Source organism: Salmo salar, chromosome ssa15, assembly GCF_905237065.1.
Source record: "Salmo salar chromosome ssa15, Ssal_v3.1, whole genome shotgun sequence".
Lineage (NCBI taxonomy): Eukaryota > Metazoa > Chordata > Actinopteri > Salmoniformes > Salmonidae > Salmo > Salmo salar.
In genome coordinates, this window is record NC_059456.1 from 57,364,990 (window position 1) to 57,391,093 (window position 26,104).

At 41.7% G+C, this 26,104-nt stretch overlaps 1 protein-coding gene across 5 annotated transcripts in view; it reads left to right on the forward strand.

Moving 5' to 3' along the window:
- Positions 1-259: 259 nt before the first annotated feature.
- LOC106571779 (metabotropic glutamate receptor 1) overlaps positions 260-26,104 on the forward strand; it is a 68,749-nt gene continuing 42,904 nt past the window's right edge. For 2 of the 5 annotated variants that reach the window (XM_045695888.1, XM_045695889.1), the window contains exons 1-3: positions 262-684; positions 1,537-2,404; positions 6,154-6,406. In XM_045695888.1, the coding sequence (XP_045551844.1) occupies positions 1,678-2,404; positions 6,154-6,406 (980 nt within the window). In that variant the 5' untranslated portion in view covers positions 262-684; positions 1,537-1,677. Of the gene's footprint in view, positions 685-1,515; positions 2,405-6,153; positions 6,407-26,104 lie in introns of all 5 variants that reach the window. The other 3 variants (XM_045695887.1, XM_045695890.1, XM_045695886.1) reach the window with 3 other exon arrangements.

Here is a 26,104-nt window from a genome sequence, read left to right on the forward strand (position 1 = left end):
TAACTATTTGTATATAAGTCAGACAGGCCAGTCGGTATATCTGGCATCCATCCGAATTTAGAGGTCAGATATTGGATCAGAAGACATATAGCATATAGACAGATTAGCTAGGGTAGACCAGGACTAGTACAATGTTGGACTCTCATTCCTTAATAAGAAAAGTAAGTAACATTTGATTGATGATTCCTCCATTATCTGGTCAACCATTGACAAAAGAAATCAATGTATTCTCACACTGAGTGTTGTTGCTGTGAGACGGTCCAGTTGAGGCATGGGGTAATGGACCGGGTCACAATTCTGTAGACAAACACCATCTATATCAGCTGTCTAAGCGGCTTGCGCACTGCTTAACTCTCCAATGCTGCACCACTCAGGTTCAGGCTGATTAACCCTCGCATGAAGAATGACAAGACTAAGAATAAGTTACCTGTAGTGTGGTTTTAAACGCCTACAATTTTGCGCTATTAAAGACTGCAGCTTTTATGACCCGGATTTTGAAATGTGGTAACAAACTGGCAGAGAGAGAAATGAGAAGAAGACAAGGAGGGGTGGGGGTTCTCGTGATCTCGCTGGAGGAGATAAAAAAAAAACGTCCGCTCGAGCGAAACAAACTCAACTATCACAGCCAAGGACCACGCGGCACAGAAGACGGAGCATGGCACGCGATATGTCTCGCAGATTCAGGTACGTCAGAAGTTCTTCCCCTAATTCATTTGAGAGAAGAGATGTGAACGCTAGAGCATGTGTCGTTTTTGATATGCTCGTGACACGGATTACCTTGTAATCATCCTTTTTCGATAATGGCATTTTATTGAATGTTTTGATTCAGGCCACTGAGGGGTGTGAGCGATGAATTCGAATAGTTGAGGGTGGAAAATATTGCATGCTGCGCATTGGATCTTACAGAGCATGACAAGAACAATTCGATTTATGCTCAAATATGTTCAAAGCTCCATGTCATCAGACTGGGTATCAAGGATTTGTTCAGTCGTGTTTAATGAAATTAATATACTTTGCCATTGATTGGTTTAGGAACTCAATGAGATCCTTTCACGACCGTGGAAATATCAGCACATAGCTCCAGTACCCTACATAGCTTATCAGTAGTACCTACCTGTACGAAGGCGTTTCCTCAGTAATCGGCTGAATTAGTGAGCTCTCCAGGGTGCTGAAATGGGCTTCTCGGCAGCTCGGGTTTCTCAATGGACGGTGGGAGCGATGCCATTATCTCTGGAGGGGGGGATAACATCATTTAAAATAACATAATTGCCCCTTGTGGGATTAATGATAGTGTGTATAGTTTGCAAAGGGGTAAGGTATTAATTAGCCTTATTTCTAGAAGGAATGGTGTGTTGGCTAATAGGCTATGAACCTCATCAATCCAAGAATATCCTCCTGTTCATTGTGAGGGCCACCATTATTTTCAAACCAATGTAATGTAGATAACTGATATGATAACTGAAACGTTGCATATCTGTTGCTGTCTTCACAATCTTGTTTAATATTTTATGACAGTGTGTTTTGATCTCTCTCCAGGTGTGTTTGGATATGCTCAGGGCGCTGTGTTCGCAAATCATGGTCACTGGGTTAAACGTGGATATACTGAGAGACAGCAAACGTTCCTGCTCAACTGCCAGGAGCAGATAGTATGCCCGCGTAGCTGGCACCGCTCACGTGATGCGGGACATGGCAAGCGTAAAGATGGCTTTCCTCATGCTCCTATGTCTCCCGACACTATTCTTTGATGTACTCGTGCTGTCCTACAAAAGCAGCATCTTTGAGCGATCGGCGGTCCCGCGGGCCACTCCCCGCTCCGTGGCCCGGATGGATGGAGACGTGATAATCGGGGCCCTCTTCTCCGTCCACCACCAGCCGTCCGCCGAAAAAGTGGCCGACCGAAAGTGCGGGGATGTCCGTGAGCAGTATGGCATCCAGCGGGTAGAGGCCATGTTCCACACACTGGACCGGATCAACGCCGACCCTTTCCTGCTCCCCAACATCAGCCTGGGCTGTGAGATCCGGGACTCCTGCTGGCACTCCTCTGTGGCCCTGGAGCAGAGCATCGAGTTCATCCGGGATTCCCTCATCTCCATCCGGGACGACAAGGACGGCTCCAAGTGGTGCATCGACGGGACGCCAACTAACCAGCCCCCGCCCTCCAAGAAGCCCATCGCTGGGGTGATTGGGCCGGGCTCAAGCTCCGTGGCTATCCAGGTGCAGAACCTGCTGCAGCTCTTCAACATCCCCCAGATTGCTTATTCCGCGACCAGTATCGACCTGAGTGACAAGACGCTCTTTAAGTACTTCCTGCGGGTAGTACCCTCTGACACGCTCCAGGCCCGGGCCATGCTGGACATAGTCAAGCGCTACAACTGGACCTATGTGTCTGCGGTGCACACAGAGGGTGAGTCACTCAACTCACTCAAAACAGAGGTTCAACTTCTAGGATAGGATTAGACCAAGTAGGCATAGTCGGACTAGCACGGATTTGGAGAGGTTTTGCACATGCTGTCAAATTGATTTTGTCTTGTCTCTGTTCGGGTTTGAGGTTGAGAAATCTGGGATTATGATAAATAGGCCTAGCTATTGATATGGTGGTGGATTGTGAGCGTGGTTTTTAAACAGTTAAGCACTTGCTCCTAACTTTGTGTCCTCCCTGTGTGTGCTTCTGTGTGCATTGCGTTGAAGGGAAACTGTAATATTGGAATTCCCTCTCTCCAGACAAACCTATACATCCTGTGCAATATAACTATCCATACACACACCCCGGGTAAAGTATGGGGTTGTGACCTATATTGGATGTACGTCACAACAATCTGTTCTTCTGCCTTTTATCACATCCACACTCCAGCAACGCATCCAATCTCTCAAGCCACAATTCAGTCTTATTGTTGTCAATGTTCTCTGACTGAAAATGCATTTTGGTGTTTATTTGGATCTATTCATATTAGAGACAATTAGATTGGACGCTAGATAGAAAAGATAATCAGTCAGCACTGCTCTCTCTCTCTCTCTCCTTCTCTCTCCCTGTCTCTCCTTCTCTCTCCGTCTCCCAGGATGTTTAATTTGATGCTAATTCTATTCCATTAGAAAATAACAGGCGGGCTCCATCATCTTCATTATTTGCATTTCTAAGCATGTCTTAATTAATCAACCAGCCTATCCATATTTAACAGGGGCACTAATGGACTGTTTCCCCCCTGCATTTGCTGTTCTTGTGCTGTGTGGCGTACTATCAGGCTGGGGTTACAGGTAATGTATCTCTATGAGAGTAATCATATAAATAGAATCCGTCTGGTACACCCATTTACATAACACTTGAAAGAAATGTCTGCTCTAGTAATTCTAATTCTATGGGTGTAATCAATACCTCCAAGGGAGACCCCTGTTATGGATATCGATAGAAATAAACTCCCAAGTGTGTTATTTCTATTCAGATGTAGAAGAATTACTGTGTTGAGTGCGTTTCCATCATATTTAACTCATGGTTGTGAGGGATTTCTAAGCACTTCTGGCAATGCCACTCAATGCTGGAAATATCAGCACATCGCAATAGCTTCTCAGCAGCACCGGTCTGAATGCGTTATCGGTGGAGTTTATCAGTGCGCTGTCCATGGTGCTGAAATGGTTCATATACCAGTAGCCCTCCACAATGCAGACACACACCGCTTAAGCTTGAATCACATAAAACTCTTTCACCAGTTTTACCACAAGTGTAATTGGGAGAGGATAAAATTAAATGTGAAGATGGCTAAATTCTAGTTACATGTAAATCTCTGCCATTAGCCGAGACTCCTCAGCCTAAACCTCAGTGAAATGTAACCAATGGAGTGATCAGGTAATGATTGAAAGGCAGAGTGCATCTCTGCTCTGTAGTGGCCACTGATGAATTCTGGGAGTTGTTAGAGGGATATGTGATAGACAAGGGAGGGTTGAACTCTGGATCACCTTGTAAAGGCAGAGCCTAGAAACCAGTAGGGGAATCACAAAAGTTCAGGGGTCACGGTCAGGTTCAAGGGCATGCAGGCAGAGCCAGGAGAGAGTGGAGGTGAAGTGCCATGAAGCACAGCAAGGGGGTGCTAGGGATCTGACCTTCACCATGCCTGCTAGGTATAATATTGAGTGTATGGTAAGGTAAATCGTATTTTCTGCACTTTTAGGAATGGTTGTTGTGAAAATTGTGGGGGCTGTGAGTTAAAAAATTTAGTGAATGTGTTAATTGATATGAAAAATGTGACTAGAATGTCTCTTGCTAGACTGAAATCTTTAAATTGAAATCCTTTGAATTGAAGCGGTTTAGAATTGATCAACCATAAAATGAATTTACCTGTTCAGATAGCTTTAAACAGCAGTCACAACGACAGATAGCACCTCCCCATGCAGCCATCTCTCTCCACCACCTAAGACAAGTAAAAATGCAGCATGTTGCCCATAGCAACAGCTAAGGATCTGCGATTGCATAAATTACCTGGCTAGATTAACATAAATTGTTTCAGTGAACGGGTGTCAATATACCTCCGCCTGCTTTCATCCATCCATCCCTCCCTCCAACCTCAATCGAAAGAGAAAAATAATTGTATATCATGATTCCCATTTGCCATCAAGAAAATAAAACGAGGCAATTCAAAATATCATCAAAGGCTATGTTGGAAAACTAACAATTGTGGCCCAGTCTAATAGCATCCCTAGGGTAATGCATTAGTGTGCTGCCAATTCAGACCTATTTTCTCTTGTCAAGCACAATCATACTGTCAAAAGAGCACAATGTGCTCAGGAAGATGCCTCAATTTTTCAGAATGAGACAGGTGTGTGTGTAAGGGCCATGAAAGCACTGCATTAACATTGCAGACAACATCTTTGATTGAAGCCAGCACTTTGAATATACACAATAAAATAGCGTCCTCTGTGCACAACTAGGGCTGTGTCCAAAATGGCACCATATCCTCTATAGTGCACTACATAGGGAATATGATGCAATTTCAGACGCAGCCTATGTATGTACGTTGGTGTAGGCAGTCATTGTAAATAAGAATTTGTTCTTAACTGACTTGCCTAGTTAAATAAAGGTTACACATGTAAAATAAGACAGCTTTGCAGAGCTTGATTAGGATGTCATCATAGGCAAATATAGCAGCCCTCTACCCCATTCAGCATCCCTGATTGCGATCAGTAGCCACTTGACTCCCTATTTATCTGGTTATATCAGAGGATGGATATGGACTGCAGCACAGTCACAGTCGTTCACAGCCTGACGTGTCACAGTCATCAGACTACGACAGTAGTTTTAGCCTAAACTCCCGAAAGGCGAGTGTGTGAGGCGTGTGTGTGTGATTTATTTTAGAATGCATTGTTGATGAATTATAATGACCCAACCGAAGCCGGGCAGGCAGGTTGTCCTCATTGACGCCTTGGTCAATTAGAACTTGTCTCTATTTTGGCGTTTTATTGCCGGCACTAGTCACACAAAATAAAAAATTAAATGTCATTCACTTTTTTCAAGCTTATTTTAATTGGAAGAGCTAGCTAAGGGTTGAAGCTTTACCATAAATGCTAAGTAAGACCAAATCATCCACTTATGGAAACACAACATCGCTATCAGCAAAGATGATTGGAGATATGGACTATCCTGCTAACATACAGTCACTGCTCTCTCTGCCTGTCCCATCCTTTCCACCCACCTCGCTCTGCTTGCTCCGCCCGTCCGTTTCTGGTGAGTTTTTCGCTTTAGTGTGGCTGAATCCAGTCACTGTCAGCCTGCAGGGCCTTGATGAAGTATATAGAGAAATACTGAAATCAGTGCACACTGAAATAGACTGTTAACTACAACTCAGTGAAATAGATTGAGAGGCTTGGTTGAAATGAAAAGTATAGACACTTAGCTACAACTCAGTGAAATAGATTGAGAGGCTTGGTTGAAATGAAAAGTAATGCTCATAGACTATATTCTTTCTCATGATGATTCTGTGCTACGATTGTTCCCCATTCCTCAATGGTGACTTTTTATGTAGGTTTTGTTTTCTATAACGACAAAACCTCCATTGTAGATCAATGATGAGGATGTTTTTCCTTTTCCTGCTCCAAAATGGTGACTCCTCGTCAGTCATTTTGTGTGTCAAGTGGTGATTAACCCATCTGTTCATCCCTCCACCCTAGGAAACTACGGGGAGAGTGGCATGGAAGCCTTCAAGGAGCTGGCCTCCCAGGAGGGTCTGTGCATCGCCCACTCTGACAAGATCTACAGCAACGCCGGGGAGAAGCACTTTGACCGCCTGCTTAAGAAACTCCGTGAACGTCTGCCCAAGGCCCGCGTGGTGGTGTGTTTCTGCGAGGGCATGACAGTGCGTGGCCTCCTCATGGCCATGAGACGTCTGGGTGTGGCTGGAGGAGAGTTCCTCCTCATTGGCAGGTAAGGCACATGGCTGTAAGGTACTTATTTTGGGGTAATGGGGTTTTTGTCTTGTATTCAACGGCGGGTGCAGGGTGATTTTGCCAGAAGTCAGAAGGGTAAAACTAACCTGTCTCACGACGGTCTAAACCCATCTCACGTTCCCTATTAGTGGGTGAACAATCCAACGCTTGGTGAATTCTGCTTCACAATGATAGGAAGAGCCGACATCGAAGGCAACTAAGTGGAATTGGAGCAGATACCACTATTTCCAGTGAGAAATGGTCACCGGTAATGAATAATTTGTATCTCTGTCACAGATATAAAACTGCTTATATGATGCTGTGTCAGGATGTAAATTCTGTAGACCTTGATAATGCCTGAGAAGCCGGTGTTTGGAGGATATTCAATACAACTTTATTGGCATGTGTGGTCGAGGGCTGGCGAACCGTGCCAATATATCCTCCAAACACCGGCTTCTAGGGCAATATCACTTTTATAAGGGTTACCATCGTATTCAAATAATGATTGACATATTTTCATTTAAAAAAAATATTTTGATGAATTTATTCATACTATTTCATCATTCCACGAGATATAGTCCAGACACAAATCTAGGGTTGCTACCCAAGCCGGCTGGTCGTTCGTTCTATCGGTCCAGGTTTCCAGAGACGCAACCCAGTCTTTTTGTTCTAAATCTATGGACGCGACCCAATCATGGCACATCTTTGGACTTTTTCCACATTTTGTTGTGTTACAACCTGAATTTAAAATGGATTACATTTAGATGTTTTTTTTGTCGTTTGCATACACACATACCCCATAATGTCAAAGTGGAATTATGTTTTTCATTTTTTATTATTATTAATAAAAAATGTAAAGCTGAAATGTCTTGATTCAACACCTTTGTTATGGCAAACCTAAATAAGTTCAGGAGTAATAATGTGCTTAACGAGTCACATAATAAGTTGCATGGACTCACTCTATGTGCAATAATAGTGTTTAACATGATTTTTGAATGACTACCTCATCTCTATATCCCACATATACAATTATCTGTAAGGTCCCTCAGTTGAGCAGTGAATTTCAAACACAGATTCAATGACAAAGACCAGGGAGGTTTTCAATGCATCGCAAAGAAGGGCACATATTGGTAGATGGGTAAAAAAATAAGCATGGTGAAGTTCTTCATTACACTTTGGATGGTGTATCAATATACCCAGTCCCTACAAAGATACAGGCGTTCTTCCTAACTCAGTTGTCAGAGAGGAAGGACACCGGTCAGGGATTTCACCATGAGGCCAATTGTGACTGTGAAATGAGAAAACTGAGGATGGATCAACAACATTGTAGTTACCCCACAGTACTAATCTAATTGACAGAGGAAAAACTGGTTCAGTCTGCTTTCCACTGGGAGATGAATTCACCTTTCAGCAGGACACTAACCTAAAACACAAGGCCAAATATACACTGGAGTTGCTTACCAAGTGAATTACCAAATGAATTTTCCTGAGTGGCCGAGTTACAGTTTTGACTTAAATCTACCTGCAAATCTATAGCAAGACCTGAAAATGGTTGTCTAGCAATGAACCAATTTGACAGAGCTTGAAGAATTTTGAAAAGAATAATGGGCAAATGTTGCACAATCCACCTGTGGAAGGCTCTAAGAGACTTACCCAGAAAGACTCACAGCTGTAATCGGTGGCAAAGGTGCTTCAACAAAGTATCGACTCAGGGGTGTGAATAAATCAAATCAAATTGTATTTGTCACATGCGCCGAATACAACCATACAGTGAAATGCTTACTTACAAGCCCTTAACCAACAACGCAATTTTAAGAAAAATACAAAGAAAATAAAGAAATTAAAGTAACAAATGATTAAAGAGCAGCAGTAAAATAACAATAGCGAGGCTATATACAGGGGGTACCGGTACAGACTCAATGTGTGGAGGCACCGGTTAGTCGAGGTAATTGAGGTAATATGTACATGTAGGTAGAGTTATTAAAGTGACTATGCATAGATAATAACAGAGAGTAGCAGCAGCATAAAAGATGGGGGGGAGGCAATGCAAATAGTCTGGGTAGCCATTTGATTAGATGTTCAGGAGTCTTATGGCTTGGGGGTAGAAGCTCTTTAGAAGCCTCTTGGACCTAGACTTGGCGCTCCTGTACCGCTTGTAGCAGAGAGAACAGTCTATGACTAGGGTGGCTGGAGTCTTTGACAATTTTTAGGGCCCTCCTCTTGCACCGCCTGGTATAGAGGTCCTGGATGGCAGGAAGCTTGGCCCCAGTGATGTACTGGGCCATATGCACTACCCTCTGTAGCGCCTTGCGGTTGGAGGCCGAGCAGTTGCCATATCAGGCAGTGATGCAACCCGTCAGGATGCTCTCGATGGTGCAGCTGTAGAACCTTTTGAGTATCTGAGGACCCATGCCAAATCTTTTCAGTCTTCTGAGGGGGAATAGGTTTTGTTCTGCCCTCTTCACGACTGTCTTGGTGTGCTTGGACCATGTTAGTTTGTTGATGATGTGAACGCCAAGGAACTTGAAGCTCTCAACCTGCTCCACTACAGCCCCGTCGATGACAATGGGGGCGTGCTCGGTCCTCCTTTTTCTGTAGTCCACAATCATCTCCTTTATCTTGATCACGTTGAAGCTAACACAGTCACGTCAAACAGTGCAGCCAGAATAATAGCAAAGAAGCTGCATTTGCGTTGGTTTAAACTGTTTTCTGGTGAATTTTTTTGGGAGACATCCATAACAATGAGGTAATGATGCGCGATTTCGCCTGGCATAGATAATTTGCTCTCTCGCCAAGCCATTGTTCAGAAGAGATAGCCAACTACACATCTAACACAATCATTTCAAACATGTTTTCTATTGACATTTCTTTGTATGTATCGATTAAAATTATGCTTTTTACAGTGTAGATCTAGTATATACTGTAAATTGCCTAGCTGGTCTGATGAGACAGTGGATTGCGCAATCAGATGGAACAAAGTAAATAGGCATTTCAACGTCATAGATTTAGATGGAGTTAACTTGTGGAATACCCGTTATATCATTTAGGGTAATCACCTATATCCACTACATAAAACAATCCATAGAATAAGGAGCTACCAGTAACACATACTGTACTGTGTCAATATACCAGTATGAAGAGAAAGACTTGATTTGTTTGATTATTTTTTATTGTTTATCTTTACAAATACATCAACAAAGCTTCCAGTTGCTCTTTGAAGTCGAGTCAGTCCCTCCAAACTCTCAATTCAATTAAATTAATTTCGATTCAAGGGGCTTTATTGTCATGGGAAACATATGTTTACATTGTCAAAGCAAGTGAAATAGATAATAAACAAAAGTGAAATATACAATAAAAAATGTACAGTAAGCATTACACTCACAAAAGTTCCAAAAAAATAAAGACATTTCAAATGTTTTATTATGTCTATATACAGTGTTGTAACGATGTGCAAATAGTAAAAAAGGGAAATAAATACAAATAAATATGGGTTGTACTTACAATGGTGTTTGTTCATCACTGGTTGACCTTTTCTTGTGGCAACAGGTCACAAATCTTGCTGCTGTGATTGCACACTGTGATATTTCCCCCAGTAGATATGGTAAATTGGATGGAAAATTAAGTTGATGGAAAATTTGATTTGTTTTCAAATTCTTTTTGGGTCTGTGTAATCTGAGGGAAATATGTGTCTCTAATATGGTCATACATTTTGGCAGGAGGTTAGGAAGTGCAGCTCAGTTTCCACCTCATTTTGTGGGCAGTGTGCACATAGCCTGTCTTCTCTTGAGAGCCAGGTCTGCCTATGGGGACATTTCTCAATAGCAAGGCTATGCTCACTAAGTCTGTACGTAGTCAAAGCCTCTCTCGCTCTCTTCCCCCACCCCCTGTCGATCCTCTGGTGGGCTCTTCCTTCTGGCAGCGGGCACAGACATGGGTGTCTGAGAGGCTCTCTAGTGTCAACACTGGGTGACTCTGAGTGACTCCAGCTGTAATCTTTTTCATTAGAAGAAGAATAGGGGAGAAGGGCAGAGCAGCATTCACAGTGTGACAACCACACATTACACCATCAAGACCTTCAAAGACAAGGACACTCCTCTGTTGTCATCAAAAGATATGCCTAAAACTTGACCTCCACTTCCATCGCCACCTTTTTTATTGCAAGATCCTGTCTATTTCTTAAAGATGTTTGGGGATGGAGGTTGTTGTAGGGCATTGGTCCTTCTGACTGTCAGGCTTGTGTCTGAGGAGGAGGACATTGATGAGACAGAATGATAGGGAGGGAGTAGATTCAGAGCCAGTGTAAGCACCGTTCTCAGTGGATTTGCCAAACTCTTCTCAAATGCTTCTCAAACACTGCTCCATCACCAGGTTCATCTTCTTGGAGAGCCCTTCTGTTCCTCCTCTTATCTAGATGGAGGCTGTTATGTCTAAACAGCAGGGATGGAGGAAAAGCAGTTGCTGTTCCATGGTTGCCGTGGCGCCTAGTGGCAGCCTTGGTAGTTTACTCCTGCGAATTTCTTTATACTTATTTGTGTTTTTATCTTCATTTTTTTTATCTGCCCTCTTGGTTGCACATAAGAATAAGGAGACTGTTGAAAAGGCCTTAAGCAGCTAACTGACTAAAGGGTAGCCATGTTCATGGAGACAGAGACCATGAGGACCCTGGCAACATATCTGATACAGTGCCACTATGACTATATCTCATGGTTCAGTGGCATAACAAAAAACTTGAAATGGCCCAAAACAAACTGCTGAAAATTATACTCAAGCTCAGCCCTAGGACGCACATTGGTCCTAATCATTTCAGGGAAATGAACTGTCTACCAGTAGATCTCCATGTGGTGCAGATCAAACTGTTCATGGATTTTAAAGGTCCTGAACAGCCAAAATAAAGTTTTTCATCAAATTGGATGATATTAGGATGAAACCCGTTCAAAGTAGGGTGACCCAATTATGAAAAATGACTGTAGCTGGTACATTGATAAAGTTTGGTCATAAAGTTACTGACCCCCCCCCCACACACACACACACACCCCTGTCTCAAACACATGGATTCAGGAGGCAGGCATTACCAAGGATTTACTTTTGGCTTTATGCAACATCACATAAAGCCGGAATGTAATACACCATCTTAACTAATGGAAATATATGTCACCTTAAAACCTTCATCACATGTGCGCCTACATCTTGCTTTGGCTTTGTTTACCAAAGATACGGATAACCTTTGATATGTGGTGTGGCTGTTACTAAGCTACTTACCAGGTTGCCAGCAAAAGCACACGGGGTTGTGACTGGATGCCAGAGTGTAAAATTAACCTTACACTATTTTCTGAAAAATGAAGACATCTGACAGCAGTAGTGGCTGCTTCACATTTCAGGTGGACAGGCTGCACCGGAAATTACGATCATGTAACGCATGTGCAGTGCACATTTCGAGTGAAGTTGCTATATCAATTGGGGAGAATTGATAGAGCGATGGTGGGTCTTGCCAGGAAGCTAATCCTGAAGACGGATGCTGTACCATCATTGACAGTGGATCTTGCAAGCGCTGACCATAATGTAAGTATCAGAGTTTGATGAGTCTGACATGGCAGCCAACATTTTTGGGGGGGAGGACGGGCCACTCGGGCTGACCCTGGCAGACGGACCACTTTGGCTGGGTCGGAAGACATGCGGGCCGCTCGGGCTGGGCCGGAGGACATGCGGGCCGCTCGGGCTGGGCCGGAGGACAGGCGGGCAGCTCTGGCGACTCACGACTGGCGGGCAGCTCTGGCGACTCACGACTGGCGGGCAGCTCTGGCGACTCACGACTGGCGGGCAGCTCTGGCGACTCACGACTGGCGGGCAGCTCTGGCGACTCACGACTGGCGGGCAGCTCTGGCGACTCACGACTGGCGGGCAGCTCTGGCGACTCACGACTGGCGGGCAGCTCAGGTGACTGTTGACTGGCGAGGCTGGGCTGACGCACTAGACTCCTGATGCGTGGGGCTGGTACTGGACGTGCCAGCCTGGAGACACGCACCTCCATGCTAGTGTGTCTAGCGGGAAACACCGGACCGAAAGGGCGCACTGGTGGTCTTGAGTGCAGGGTTGGCATCACCCCTTCCGGCTCGATGCTCACCTTGCCCTGGCACCTGCGGGGCGCTGGTACCGGGCGGACTGGGCTGTGCGTCCGTATAGGCGAGATGGTGCGTACCTCAGCGTAACATGGCGCCCTCCACCTTATACGCACCTCCCTGTAGTCACGGGTAGCTGGCTTACGGCTCTTCCTTGGCCTGGCCAAACTACCCGTGTGCCCCCCCAAAATGTCTTGGGGGTGCCTCTCCGGCTTCCTCGCCAGCCGTGTTCCAGCATAACGTTCGTGTTGGTTCCTCTGTCCAGCTGCCTCCACTCTCCCGAGTGCCTCCACCTGTTCCCATGGGAGGCGATCCCTTCCGGCCAGGATCTCTTCCCAGGTGTAGGCTCCCTTGCCGTTCAGGACGTCCTCCCATGTCCATTCCTCCATTTTATTCTCCTGTGGCTTCCTCCTCTTCCACTGCTTGGTCCTTTGGTGGTGGGTGGTTCTGTCACAGAAGTTGTCATGGAGAGAAGAGGACCAAGGTGCAGCGGGATTGTGGACACTCATGTTTATTAAATAAAACACGTAAAGCATCCACTTGAAAAAAACAATAAACAGTACTTACAACCGCAACAGTCTTGCAGGCACATACAATGCAGTGCAAGGACAACCACCCACAACCCCAAAGAAAAACACACACACCTATATAGGACTTCCAATCAAAGGCAACTCAACACACCTGCCTTCAATTGGAAGTCCCAATCACCAACCCAACATTTAACAAACACAAACCACCTGCCACATCCTGACCAAGACTAACACAATTACGCCCTCTGCAGGTCAGGACTTGACAGAGTGTTACAAATTGTATGATTGAATTGATTGAATTGAATTGATTGAATTGAATTGAGGTCTGAGTTGACTAGGCCATTCCAAGAAATTTAAATGTTTCCCCTTGAACCACTCAAATGTTGCTTTAGCAGTATGCTTAGGGTCATTGGCAGGGTAGGGTAGCCTAGTGGTTAGAGCATTGGGCTATTAACCAAAAGGTGGCAAGTTCAAATCCCTGAACTGACAAGGTACAAATCTGTCATTCTGACCCTGAACAAGGCAGTTAACCCACTGTTCCTAGGCCGTCATTGAAAATAGGAATTTCTTCTTAACTGACTTGCCTAGCTAAATAAAGGTAAAAAATAAAATTGTCCTGCTGGAAGGAGAACCTCTGTCCAAATCTCTGGAACATGGAAACAGGTTTCCCTCAAGAATTTCCCTGTATTTAGTGCCATTCATTATTCCTTCAATTCTGACCAGTTTCCCAGTCCCTGCCAGCTAAAAACATCCCCACAGCATGATGCTGCTACCACTATGCTTCCCTGTGGGGATGGTATTCTAGGGGTTATAAGAGGTGTTGGACCATCAAGGTTTTCCTTGATGGTCAAAAAGCTCCATTGTAGTCTCATCTGACATAATTTCTCTCATCTCATCAGGGTCTCTTTCTTCCACATGTTTGGGGAGTCTCCCACACGCCTTTTGCTGAACACCAAACGTGTTTGCTTATTTTATTGTTTAAGCAATGGCTTTTTTCTGGCCACTCTTCCATAAAGCCCAGCTCTGTGGAGTGTATGGCTTAAAGTGGTCCTATGGACAGATACTCCAATCTCCACTGTGGAGCTTTGCAGCTCCTTCAGGGTTATCTTTGGTCTCTTTGTTGCCTCTCTGATTAATGCCCTCCTTGCCTGGTCCGTGAGTTTTGGTGGGCGGCCCTCTCTTGGCAGGTTTGTTGTGGTGGCATATTCTTTCCATTTTTTAATAATGGATTTAATGGTGCTCCGTGAGATGTTCAAAGTTTTGGATACTTTTTTATAACCCAACCCTGATCTGTACTTCTCCACAACTTTGTCCCTGACCTGTTTGGAGAGCTCTTTGGTCTTCATGGTGCCGCTTGCTTGGTGGTGCCACTTGCTTAGTGGTGTTGCAGACTCTGGGCCTTTCAGAACAGGTGTATATATACTGAGATCATGTGACAGATCATGTGACACTTAGATTGCACACTGCTGGACTTTATTTAACTAATTATGTGATGTCTGAAGGTAATTGGGTTGCACCAGATCTTATTTAGAGGCTTCATAGCAAAGAGGCTGAATACACTTTTCCATTTTAAACAAGTCATTTTTTCATTTCACTTCACCAATTTGGAGTATTTTGTGTATGTCCATTACATGAAATCCAAGTAAAAAATCTATTTCAATTACAGGTTGTAATGCAACAAAATAGGAAAAACGCAGAGGAGGATGAATAATTTTGCAAGGCACTGTATGTTAGGCTTATGGCTCTAATATTTGTTTTATGCCAAATTACCATTATTTCTCACCTTTATTTCTAATGAGTGTTCATGTTGATCAATATTTTGGCTATGCTGGCCTATTGTAAAATATCAAATGCCCAGTTGAGGATCCTCAGAGGGGAAAGGGAAGGACTATCCTCCTCAGTGAATTTCATAAAAATAAAACATTAAAAAAGTTATCCTTATTAGATAAAACTATACTAAATATAATCATGTCACGAAATAATTGATTAAAACACACTATTTTGCAAAGGTCTACAGTAGCCTCAACAGCACTCTGTAGAGTAGCACCATGGTCCACCAAAGGTTTTTGCGCCTGGTCACAGACAGCTGATGTTTTGTGCACTGAAGTCCACAAGCAAAGGGAAAAGGTGAGAGGAGGAGAGCACATAGATACAAGATGTAATTATGCAAAATGATCATGCTGTTTGTATGTGGCTGCTATGAAAGTTAACTTTATATATAAATATAAATAAATATATATATATATATATATATATATATATAAATATATACTTTTTTATATTTTGGGGGGGGATATCCAAAACATAAAATATACTTGCAGTGAGGACGCTCAACAACTACATCACACCAGTCATCCAACAGACTCCCATTCAGAGCGACACACAGAAGCATCCAGGGTCAATGCCCTGCTCAAGGGCACGTTGACAGATCTCACACCAGGCCAAAAAACATTAACCTGAACCCTCCAAGATCCCCCCCACAGTTCCCCAATAGCTGTCCCTCAACCATTCCAGATCCCTCCCACAGTCCCCACCAAAAATAAATAAATAAATAAATAATACAATTAATTCCATTCCCCACCCCAAGAACCCCCAATGCACCAACAACCAAGAAGATGAACTAAAGAGAAAAAAGAAAAAGACAGAAGAAAACAGCAAACAACAAAAAAATTTAATAAAAAATAGGACATCAAGGACAACTAAAATTATAACAGCAATGCCAACTGTATATGTTTGTGTGCATGTCTGGCACTATTACATGTATATGTGTGGTTTTGTATGCGTTTATTTGAATGGTAGTGTGTGTATATGCATGTGTACAAACACCTGCACGGCATCAGCCTCAGGCAGACCGGCATTAGCTGTAAAAACACTGCCACTTAGTGTCATTCAAATGTACTTTTTTATTATGTTTTATTTTGACTTTATTTTTGACTTTTATCTTTGACCATCATTCTATCTCCCGCATAGCAACTCCACTCCCACTTGTCTCCAATTCCACATCCCAACCCTTAGCTTCCCTCAGCCCATCCCACCTGACCCATGGCCACCCTCTTTGGATTTTTACACAACATATATCTTTCAACTATTCTGTGATGTTTAATGTACAATTTCAATCTATCTAATCGAATAGAATCTACAGATTGCGAGTTGAAGATAAATACTTTTACTAAGAGTATTAGTATATTAGTAATTGACTGACCCGGTCTCTTCACATCTCCAAACAGTACTATTTCTAGGGTCAATTTTAGATCAATGCTATGCATTTTCAGCCATTCCTGAACCTGAGACCAGAAACAGGCTACCTGAGGGCATTACCAAAATAAATGGTCTATTGATTATGTATCCTTACAACAAAATCTGCAGAGCTTCGATGATTTTATTCCCCAAATATTCAACATTTTGTTGTTGGCAAGAATTCTATATGATAATTTTTGCTGAAAAGCACGAAGTCTTGAATCTTGCACCGTTTTATGTATCACCTCCTACACCCGGTACCATGGAATCGGTACATCATGAGAGGATACAGAATTAAAATCTCTTCCCAACTATTTTGCCATCTGTATGGCACAGTTGTCAACATCCTGGTCCTCAAATGAAACTGGTATTCTTTCCTATTTATGCTATTTTTATTCCTCCACCAGTTTTGATCCTTTATATTGGGCAGACTGTAACGGCTGTTGAATGGAGTAGACCAAGGCGCAGTGTGGTTAGTGCTCATCTTTGTAATTTAATGGAAACAGAGAACACTTTACAAAATAAACAAAAGACAACAGCCAAACAGTTCTGTCAGGTAACAAATGACTAAACAGAAAATAACCACCCACAAAACCCAAAGGAAAACAGGCTGCCTAAGTATGGCTCCCAATCAGCAACAACGATATACAGCTGTCCATGATTGAGAGCCATACCCGGCCGAAACAAAGAAATACCAAACATAGAAAAAAGGACATAGAATGCGCACCCCAACTCACGCCCTGACCAACCAAAATAGAGACATAAAAGGATCTCTAAGGTCAGGGCGTGACACAGACAGACTAGTTCCCTACCTCTACCCGCTGCCACCTGCCTCCTCCATTTTTGGGGTAATGCTGTAATCAATTGGTTGTACTCTTGGATTGAGCAGACCTTCCCGTACAATTCTGATAACTCCATGAAGGACATAACTCTACCATTCCAATTTGCAATATCATTTAAGAACAAAATACCCTTTTCAAACATATTTCCCATAAATACAGGTATTTTATCAACAAGCACATTTGAGTTCAGCCAAAATATTTGTTGTAATATCTTTTCAGGGGGATGAAATTGAAATTGTAGCCAGCTCTGCAATGCTTGTTTGAAAAAGAGAGATACTTTGAAAAACGTATCACTTTCAATTAATCGAAAATAAGACATGGCCTTCTGCACAAAGGCAGAAAGGCCATTTTTAAACAATGGATGAACTTTTCTTAGTAATCTACTTGAAAACCATTTAGGGTTCAAGTAAAACTTTTGAATAAATGAAGCTTTTAGAGAGAGGTTTAGTGCTTTTATATTTAATAATCTCAACCCACCCAATTCATATTCATTATATAGATAGGCATGATTTATTTTGTCTGGTTTAGTATCCCAGAAAAAGCAAAATATGTTTTGCTCATATGATTTGAAAAACAGCCGCATAAGTAAGTGAGTAAACTGAGATATGACTAAGGAGTTAATCAGGGCAGTTTTCCCATAAATAGATAGGTATTTATGTCACGTTCTGACCATTGTAAGAGGTCATTTGCCATAGTGGAGTGGTCAGGGCGTGATAGGTGTTTGTTTTGGGTGGTTTTGGGGTTTTCTGTTTCTAGGTGGGATCGTGTTAGAATTCTATTTCTATGTTTCGTTTTCCATGTTTTGGCCGGGTATGGTTTCCAATCAGAGGCAGGTGTCTTTCGTTGTCTCTGATTGGAAGCCATACTTAGGCAGCCTGTTTTCCTTTGGTGTTTGTGGGTAGTTGTTTCCTTTTAGTCTAGTGTACCTGACGGGACTGTTGTTGGTCGTTTTGTTGTAAAAGTGTATTCATTAAAGACAAAGAATGAGCACTATACATGCTGCGCCTTGGTCTCCATTCAACGACCCGTATGACAATTTACCTCTCCATGGTTGCAGGATCTATTGAAATTCATTGTGGAGAGATTATTTACATCTTTCATGATATGAATACCAAGTATTTTGTACCTCCAGCCAATCGCAATCACTCTATCGAGACATATTGCAGACTTGTTGAAAAAGATGTTGCTCATCTCCTTAAGAATAAACAGGACTTCAAATCTTTGCATAATTTATCTAAGGATGAAAAACAAGCTTTGCTTGATTTACAATCCGATACGTCAGTCCTTATTCGTCCTGCTGATAAGGGTGGGTCGGTTGTACTCATGGATAGGACAGCTTATGTAAATGAGTGTCATAGACAACTGCTTGACAACACCTTTTACAAGAAACTCAGAAGTGACCCTTCCCAATTTCAGAATACTGTCTTTACTGTCCTAGATGGTTATTTAAATTCTGGTCAGATAACTAAAAAAGAATATGACTTTCTGGCCATTCAACACCCTAAAATTGCCACTTTCTATACTTTGCCGAAATTACACAAGAATGTTACAAACCCTCCAGGGCGCCCTATTGTAGCGGGCATTGATGCAGTAACGGCCCCTCTATCTACTTTTGTGGACTTTTTTATTAGACCACTTGCAGAACAGCTCCCCTCCTTTGTAAAGGACACCAGCAGTGTGATCTCTATCATTGAATCTCTTGATCCTCTGCCTGAGAACACCTTGTTAGTTACTTTTGATGTTGAGTCGTTATACACAAATATTCCACATGAGGGCGGTATTGAAGCCATGGAACATTTTCTTCTGCAACGTGACCCTAATGAGCTACCTTCCAGTGCCTGCATTGTAACATTGGCTGAAATAGTACTCACACATAACTACTTCATGTTTCTAAATTATTTCTTTATTCAGACGAAGGGCACTGCTATGGGATCCCCCATGGCTCCTAACCAAGCTAATTTGTATGTGGGTTACATGGAGAAACAATCCATTTTCAACCCTCTCAAAAATGTTTTCTTGCCTAACATCATTATTTGGAAACGGTATATTGACGATATTTTTGTTCTATGGAGGGGTGATGCAGAACTGCTCCAGGCGTTTTATGCTTTTCTTAACTCCTGTTCTGAACATTTGAGATTTACTATGCAATCTGATACACGTCAAATCAGTTTTCTTGATCTTCTGATCTTGTGTGAAGATAATGTTTTATACACTGATCTTTACAGGAAACCTACTGATCGTAACAGTTTGTTGAGGGCTGATAGTTGTCACCCACTTCCCTTGAAAAATAGTTTGCCCTACAGCCAATTCTGTCGAATCAAAAGAATTTGTATTAAACAATCAGATTTCGACAGAAATATGGCTGAGACTCAGGATAAGTTCAAGGAGAGGGGGTACAACAATGATCAGATTAATATTGCCATTGAGAAAATTCAAAACAAAACGAGACATGACCTTTTTCAAGGTCAGTCTCGCAAAAAGACGCATTCTTGCGTTCTCACTACCCGCTATTCAAAGTGCTCTGAACAAATTAAAGGAATCGTTCACAAACATTGGCACATTCTGAAATATGATGATAGTCTCGTTAATGTGTTTTCTGATCTTCCCCTGGTCGTATTCTCGCGGGGAAGAAATCTCAGAGACCAATTGGTACACTCCGATTTACCACCCCAAGATATTCCTGAACAACGTCTATTTGCGCCCATACTGGATGGAAATTACAAGTGTAATGGCTGTGCTCAATGCAATGGCACTTATAAATGAAAACTTAACTTACCCAGTTGCGGCCCACTTTTTGGAAGCAAACCATCCGATTTCGTCTCTGCGTTATATTGGTATCGAACATGTCACCCTCCCGAGGAGAGGGGGTGACCTTGATAATTTATTGTTAAAACGAGAGGCTGCCTGGATCTTTAATTTAAAGACCCTTGCTCCCTTCGGTCTCAACATAGACTTTGATCTGAAGCCATTCTTGTGATAATTGTGATTTTGCCATTGTAATTGTTTGTTAGATACATTTTAGACTACAAATGCTATGATCGTATGCTATCCATTTGTTTGTCTTTTTGTATGTTCTTTGTATGCCATTTTTTTAATATTTGAGTTAACCAATGATATTAGGTCATACTTGGCCATGATTACAAACACCTGTGTGTCTCTTGACACTATATAAATGACTCATCTCGCAGTGTTTGATGATACCCTGATGAAGACAGCTTCGCTGTCGAAACGTTGGTTATTAAATTTTTGCATCTGAGCTCTTAGAGTGTGCGCCTTTCCTTTATTTTCTAATGAATACCAAGTATGTCTACAGTACTTCCCCATCAGCCCATTTTATAGGTAAACTGTAGGGTAATGTAAAAGTTGTATTTTTTAAAGATGCAATACGTAATATTGTACACTTATCATAATTAGGTTTTAGTCCAGAGAGTAAAGAAAAGTTATCTAGGTCTTCAATGAGACATTGCAGGGATCTAGCTTGCGGACTTAATATAAAACTTGAGTCATCGGTATACATGCACACCTTTGTTTTTAAGTCTTGGATTTCTAATCCTCTAATGTTGTTATTGGATCTGATTTTAATCGCTAGCATTTCGATGGCCATAGTGAATAGATATGGTGACAGCGGACACCCTTGTTTAACTCCTCTTGACAATTCAAACCTCTCTGAGAAGTAGTCGTTACTTACTATTTTACACCTGGGGTTGCTATACATTATTTTTACCCATTTTATAAGAGAATCACCGAAATTGAAAAAATGTAGGTATTTATAAATAAAATCCAGTCTTACTTTATCAAATGCCTTTTGAAAATCCGCTATAAATACCAGGCCTGGCTTCTTAGATGTTTCATGATGTTCTATTATGTCTAGTAGTTGTCGTATATTATCTCCAATGTATCGTCCATGTAAAAAACCTGTCTGATCAGGATGAACAATACCTGGTAAAAAAAAACTTTTATTCTGAGTGCTATGCATTTCGCTAGTATTTTTGCATCACAACATTGAAGTGTAAGGGGCCTCCAGTTTTTTAGATAGACTGGATCATAATAGAGAAATAATAATAGAGAAATCAGACCTTCCTGCTGAGTACCTAGGAGTAGTTAAAACAATCTAACAATGGCGCTTTTAGTATATCAAAAAAGGCTTGATATACCTCTATATGCCATCAAGCCCTGGGGTTTTTCCAGACTGAAAGGATTTAATAGCCTCAAAAAGTTATTCCTCTGTAATTTGGCTTCGCACTGATCGTTCTGTACATTTGTTTAATTTTCCATTTTTGATATTATTTGGAAAGAATTCCTTACCGTAATCTTCATTCAGTGGGAGAGGATGAAACGGAAAAGAGAACATCTGCCTAAAATATTTAGCTTCCTCTTTTAAAATATAATTTGGAGAATCATAGATGACTCCATCTTCAGTAACGAGTTTCTGCAAATGATTTTTGATAGCAATCCTGTATTGGAGATTCAGGAATAATTTTGTTCATTTATCTGCATATTCCATCCAGTTTGCTTTATTTTTGTAATATATTACATTAAATCATTTTTGAATAAGTTCCTCAAGTTCTTTTTGTTTTTCCTCTAACTTATTTTGTATCGCTGTAGTATCATTTTTATTGCTATCTACCTGTACTCTTAGTTAATGTATTTCCCTTGTTAGTCTTGTCACTTTAGCCAGAAACTGCTTTTTTATTATTAATGAATATTGAATTGAATGACCTCTGAAGGTACATTTAAAGGTATCCCAAACAATAAGGGGATTTGCGTAACTTATATTATACTGGAAATAATTATGTTATGAATTATTTTGTCTTAGTTCAAAATAAGTTGTCCTCCAGTAAACGTTGATTAAATTTCCAATATCCCCGTCCACGTGGAAAACCTACTAGAGTTATGTGAATGCCAATTAGATGATGATTCGATTGCATTCTGTCTCCTATTAATAAAACTTTTTTAACCGTTGATGCAAGAGAGAAAGAGACAAGAAAGTAGTCAAGATGACTAGCTTGATTAAGTCTCCTCCATGTATATCTCACTAGGTCAGGGTTTTTTAGTCTCCAAATATCCACTATTTCTAATATGTCCATAATATTTGTGATTTCCTTAAGGGCACGGTGATGATAGTTTGTAGATTGATTACCTTTATGGTCCATTGAGGTACTAAACATTGTGTTATAGTCTCCTACCATAATGATGAAAGTGAACTTTGTTTGAGTGTGATCGGGGATGTAGGCTATTCATTCTACCAATTCTGTTGATAAACATTTCTTATACAGAAGCAAATGGAAGAAAACGGGGATAAACTTACCTTAATTTGACCAATAGAAACACTCGTTTGCAACTGGACTAATGATTACACTACATGATTCTACTAAGCTATATGGAATTGTTTTACCAAGGATCATTTTTCTATTTGATATGGAATTAGATTTTTATTTTTTATTTGGCCTTACTGCTATTAGCCCATACAAACTCATTGAATAACAGATTCACTACATGGAACAACAGTAATCCCCAAAAAATCGAAAGGAAGTTTGTTCTGAACTGTCTGTCCTATATCTGAGAGAAATAAGAAAGGTCAGGAAACATTTGTTATTTTGACATATATTTAATCCCTTATTTTTGGCACTAAGCAGTCTCCATAAACTGTACACTGTACTTTCATTAATTTTTTCAACTGGTACCAGGGAACCTTCAGACGAGTATTGTGAGGCCTGTGGGCATTCTAGAGTAACATGTATGTGTTCGAAGAGAGCCTCACCTTTCCACATAGGGGACATATTAGCGTCTAGGCCAAACTCTTCGGACGCTACAAGCAAAAGTTGGCAGATCAGCTGTATCGACTTCAGACAAGTTTGAAGACACTTGTGGGGTGCCATGGGATCTATGTGTTCGAAGAGAGTCTCACCTTTCCTCAGAGGGGTCATATTAGTGTGTAGCCCAAACTGTTCAGACACTACAGACAGAAGTTGTCAGATTGGCTGTACCGACTTCAGACGAGTTCCAAGACGCTTGTGGGGGTCAAAGAGTAAAACATAGAACACTGTTGTATTCGTAAGAATCTCATCTTTCCATGCAGATGATTTTGTGAGAAGACTGATTTTCGGGATGTCTCATGGTCTGACAAACACCGCTCTAGCTCTGTCACCTTTCACCAGTTGTGGTGGATTGAGATGCACCCATTACAGATATCTCTAGTTTAAACGGACAGATTTTTACAGGGATATTTCTTTTAATGCTAATTGGATTTCTTTAGATCATGCCAAATGAATTGTCCATCGTAATGAAGCTCCAGTGTTTTCCCTGTCTCTCCTCTCTTACATTCCCTTTCTGATCTCTATCCTTCCTTATCTCCCTCCATATCTTCTTCCATCCTTACAGATTCCTTCCTCTCTCCGCTCCACACGAGAGGATTTTTTTTTTGCTGGTGGGTAGGTCTCCATGGGCGAGAGAAAGAACTGGTGGCTTAGCTCTACATGCTTCTGGGTCAGAGCGAGAGAGAGAGAGAGTGAGAGGACAGTGAAAGAGGGAGATGAAGAAAGACTGACGGAGCAACGTTCTGGGCCAACACACATATGTGCGTGATTGTGTGTGTCTAAAGCTTGGCTACAGTGTCATGGTCACACAGGCTTGGAGGTTGGCTGACAGATATTAGCTCATCAAAACACAGCCTGCTATTCCATGCTAATTTGTGCCGTTGCTTGCCAGTCGAGTGAGAAGCTATTGATATGTATGTGAGAAAGAAAGACAGAGAGAGAGAGGAAATGGCTGGAAATGGTATTAGACCTTAGGGTTGAGGGACTGTGAAAGACAGGCAAAGATACAAAGAGAGACAGAACAAGGGAACAAGGTTAGGCTCATAGTTGAAATAGGGAGAAAGATAGAGGTAGAGTGACTTGACTGAGACGTAGAGAGAACGAGAAGTGAAGGGAGGGATTATGAGAAATGGAGAGAGAGACAGACAAAAATGCATAAAATCACAGAGTGAGAGAGAGTGAGAGAGAAACGGACCGAGAGAAAGAAAGAGAATCATACAGACAGACAGACAGACAGACAGACAGACAGACAGGCAGGCAGACAGACAGACAGACAGACAGACAGACAGACAGACAGACAGACAGACAGACAGACAGACAGACAGACAGACAGACAGACAGACAGACAGACAGACAGACAGACAGACAGACAGACAGACAGACAGACAGACAGACAGACAGACAGACAGACAGACAGACAGACAGACAGACAGACAGACAGACAGACAGACAGACAGACAGGTTTAGAGTCTGAGAGCTCTTGTTTTAGAGCTCTGCTGTTGAACACTCGCCTGCTCTTCAGAGGGCCAGGTGCAGTCTCATACGGGAATACTTTATTCCTGCAGCACCAGGCCTGTTGCAGATTGATCATCTCCATGGTTTCGCTACATTTGTTGCACTCACCATTGTTTCAATCTTTTGGATCCTGTCACAATCTGTGAATGACAACCTGGTCCATCTGTAGAGATCTTCAGGGACTCTAGTGCCTTGGTCTGTAGTTTGAATCAAGGTATTTTTCATGACTTCAGTCATTGTTTCATATCAGCATACAATACATAGATAGATCTATTCAGAAAGAGAATGCGATTCATAAGGAATTTCATCATGCATCAAGGCACAGCTAAGCAACAGTGGAATGTACTGTAGTTAGTTGAATGTGGTTAGGTTGCATCATTGTGTCTGAGAGCATTTTGTTTTATGTTTAATATCTCTGACTCTCTCTCGATTTGACTATGATAAAATGATGCAGCACTAGATCATAATGAATCAGACATTTTTCGTTGATGATATCCAACAGCCCAGAAAAGTATTCTTTCCCATTTCTTTTTGAATTAACATTTAAAGACTACTCAGGATCATTTTAGGTAACTCAAATATTTACTTTCTTAAACAAAGTTTAATGGACCTTCGTTCACATGGAGCACTTTTTATAAAAATGTTTCACCCATGAATTTGCCTTTCAAAGTCAATAATCCAAGCAGGTATTTGAATGTCTGATTCCCTACCTTAGATTGTCTGGGTTGGCATGTGCCGAGCAATGACATGAAAAGTAGATTCCTTCAAATGAAAGAAACCAAAACAACTCTCCATCTCTAGCTTACAAAACACAAACCTCAAAAACAATGTTTAAGGTTACATTTAAGCATTAACTCTGCATTTTTAAGGTTAGTGTTAAGTTTAGGCAATAACTCAGAATGGTTAAGGTAAGGCTTAAGATTTGGGATAGGCTTAAAACAAAAAATAACTTTCTATCGCTGGATTTGAATTTGCAACCTTTGGAAGCCACCATCCCCGTCCACAACGCCTTAGCAAAACCGAAAACTACTTGAAGGTAACAGTGCTCACTGTTGCCCCTAGTGGCCAGTTGCCACATCATCTCCCGATGTCGAAATACTGACTTGTATCACGAGTGACCTGGCTGGATTTGGAATTAGATTTAATGTCTGTGATGTGATGTCTTGGGTGGTGTTGGAGGTATGGGAGGGACTATACACAGAGTGTACAAAACATTAGGAACACCTACTCTTTCCATGATATAGACTGACCAGGTGAATCCAGGTGAAAGCTATGATCCCTTATTGATGTCACTTGTTAAATCCACTTCAATCAGTGTAGATGAAGGGGAGGAGACAGGTTAAAGAAGAATTTTTAAGCCATGAGAAAATTGAGACATTGATTAAGTATGTATGCCATTCAAAGGGTGAAATAGGCAAGACAAAAGATTTAAGTGCCGTTGAACGGGGTATGGTAGTAGGTGCCAGGCACACCGGTTTGAGTGTTTCAAGAACTGCAACACTGTTGGGTTTTTCATGCTCAACAGTTTCCCGTGTGTATCAAAAAGAAAGGAGGACCAAGGCACTCTTCATATAATGAATTAAAATGCCTTTATTTGTATGGCATGTTCAATGGACAACTCCAACGCGTTTCGGCTGCAT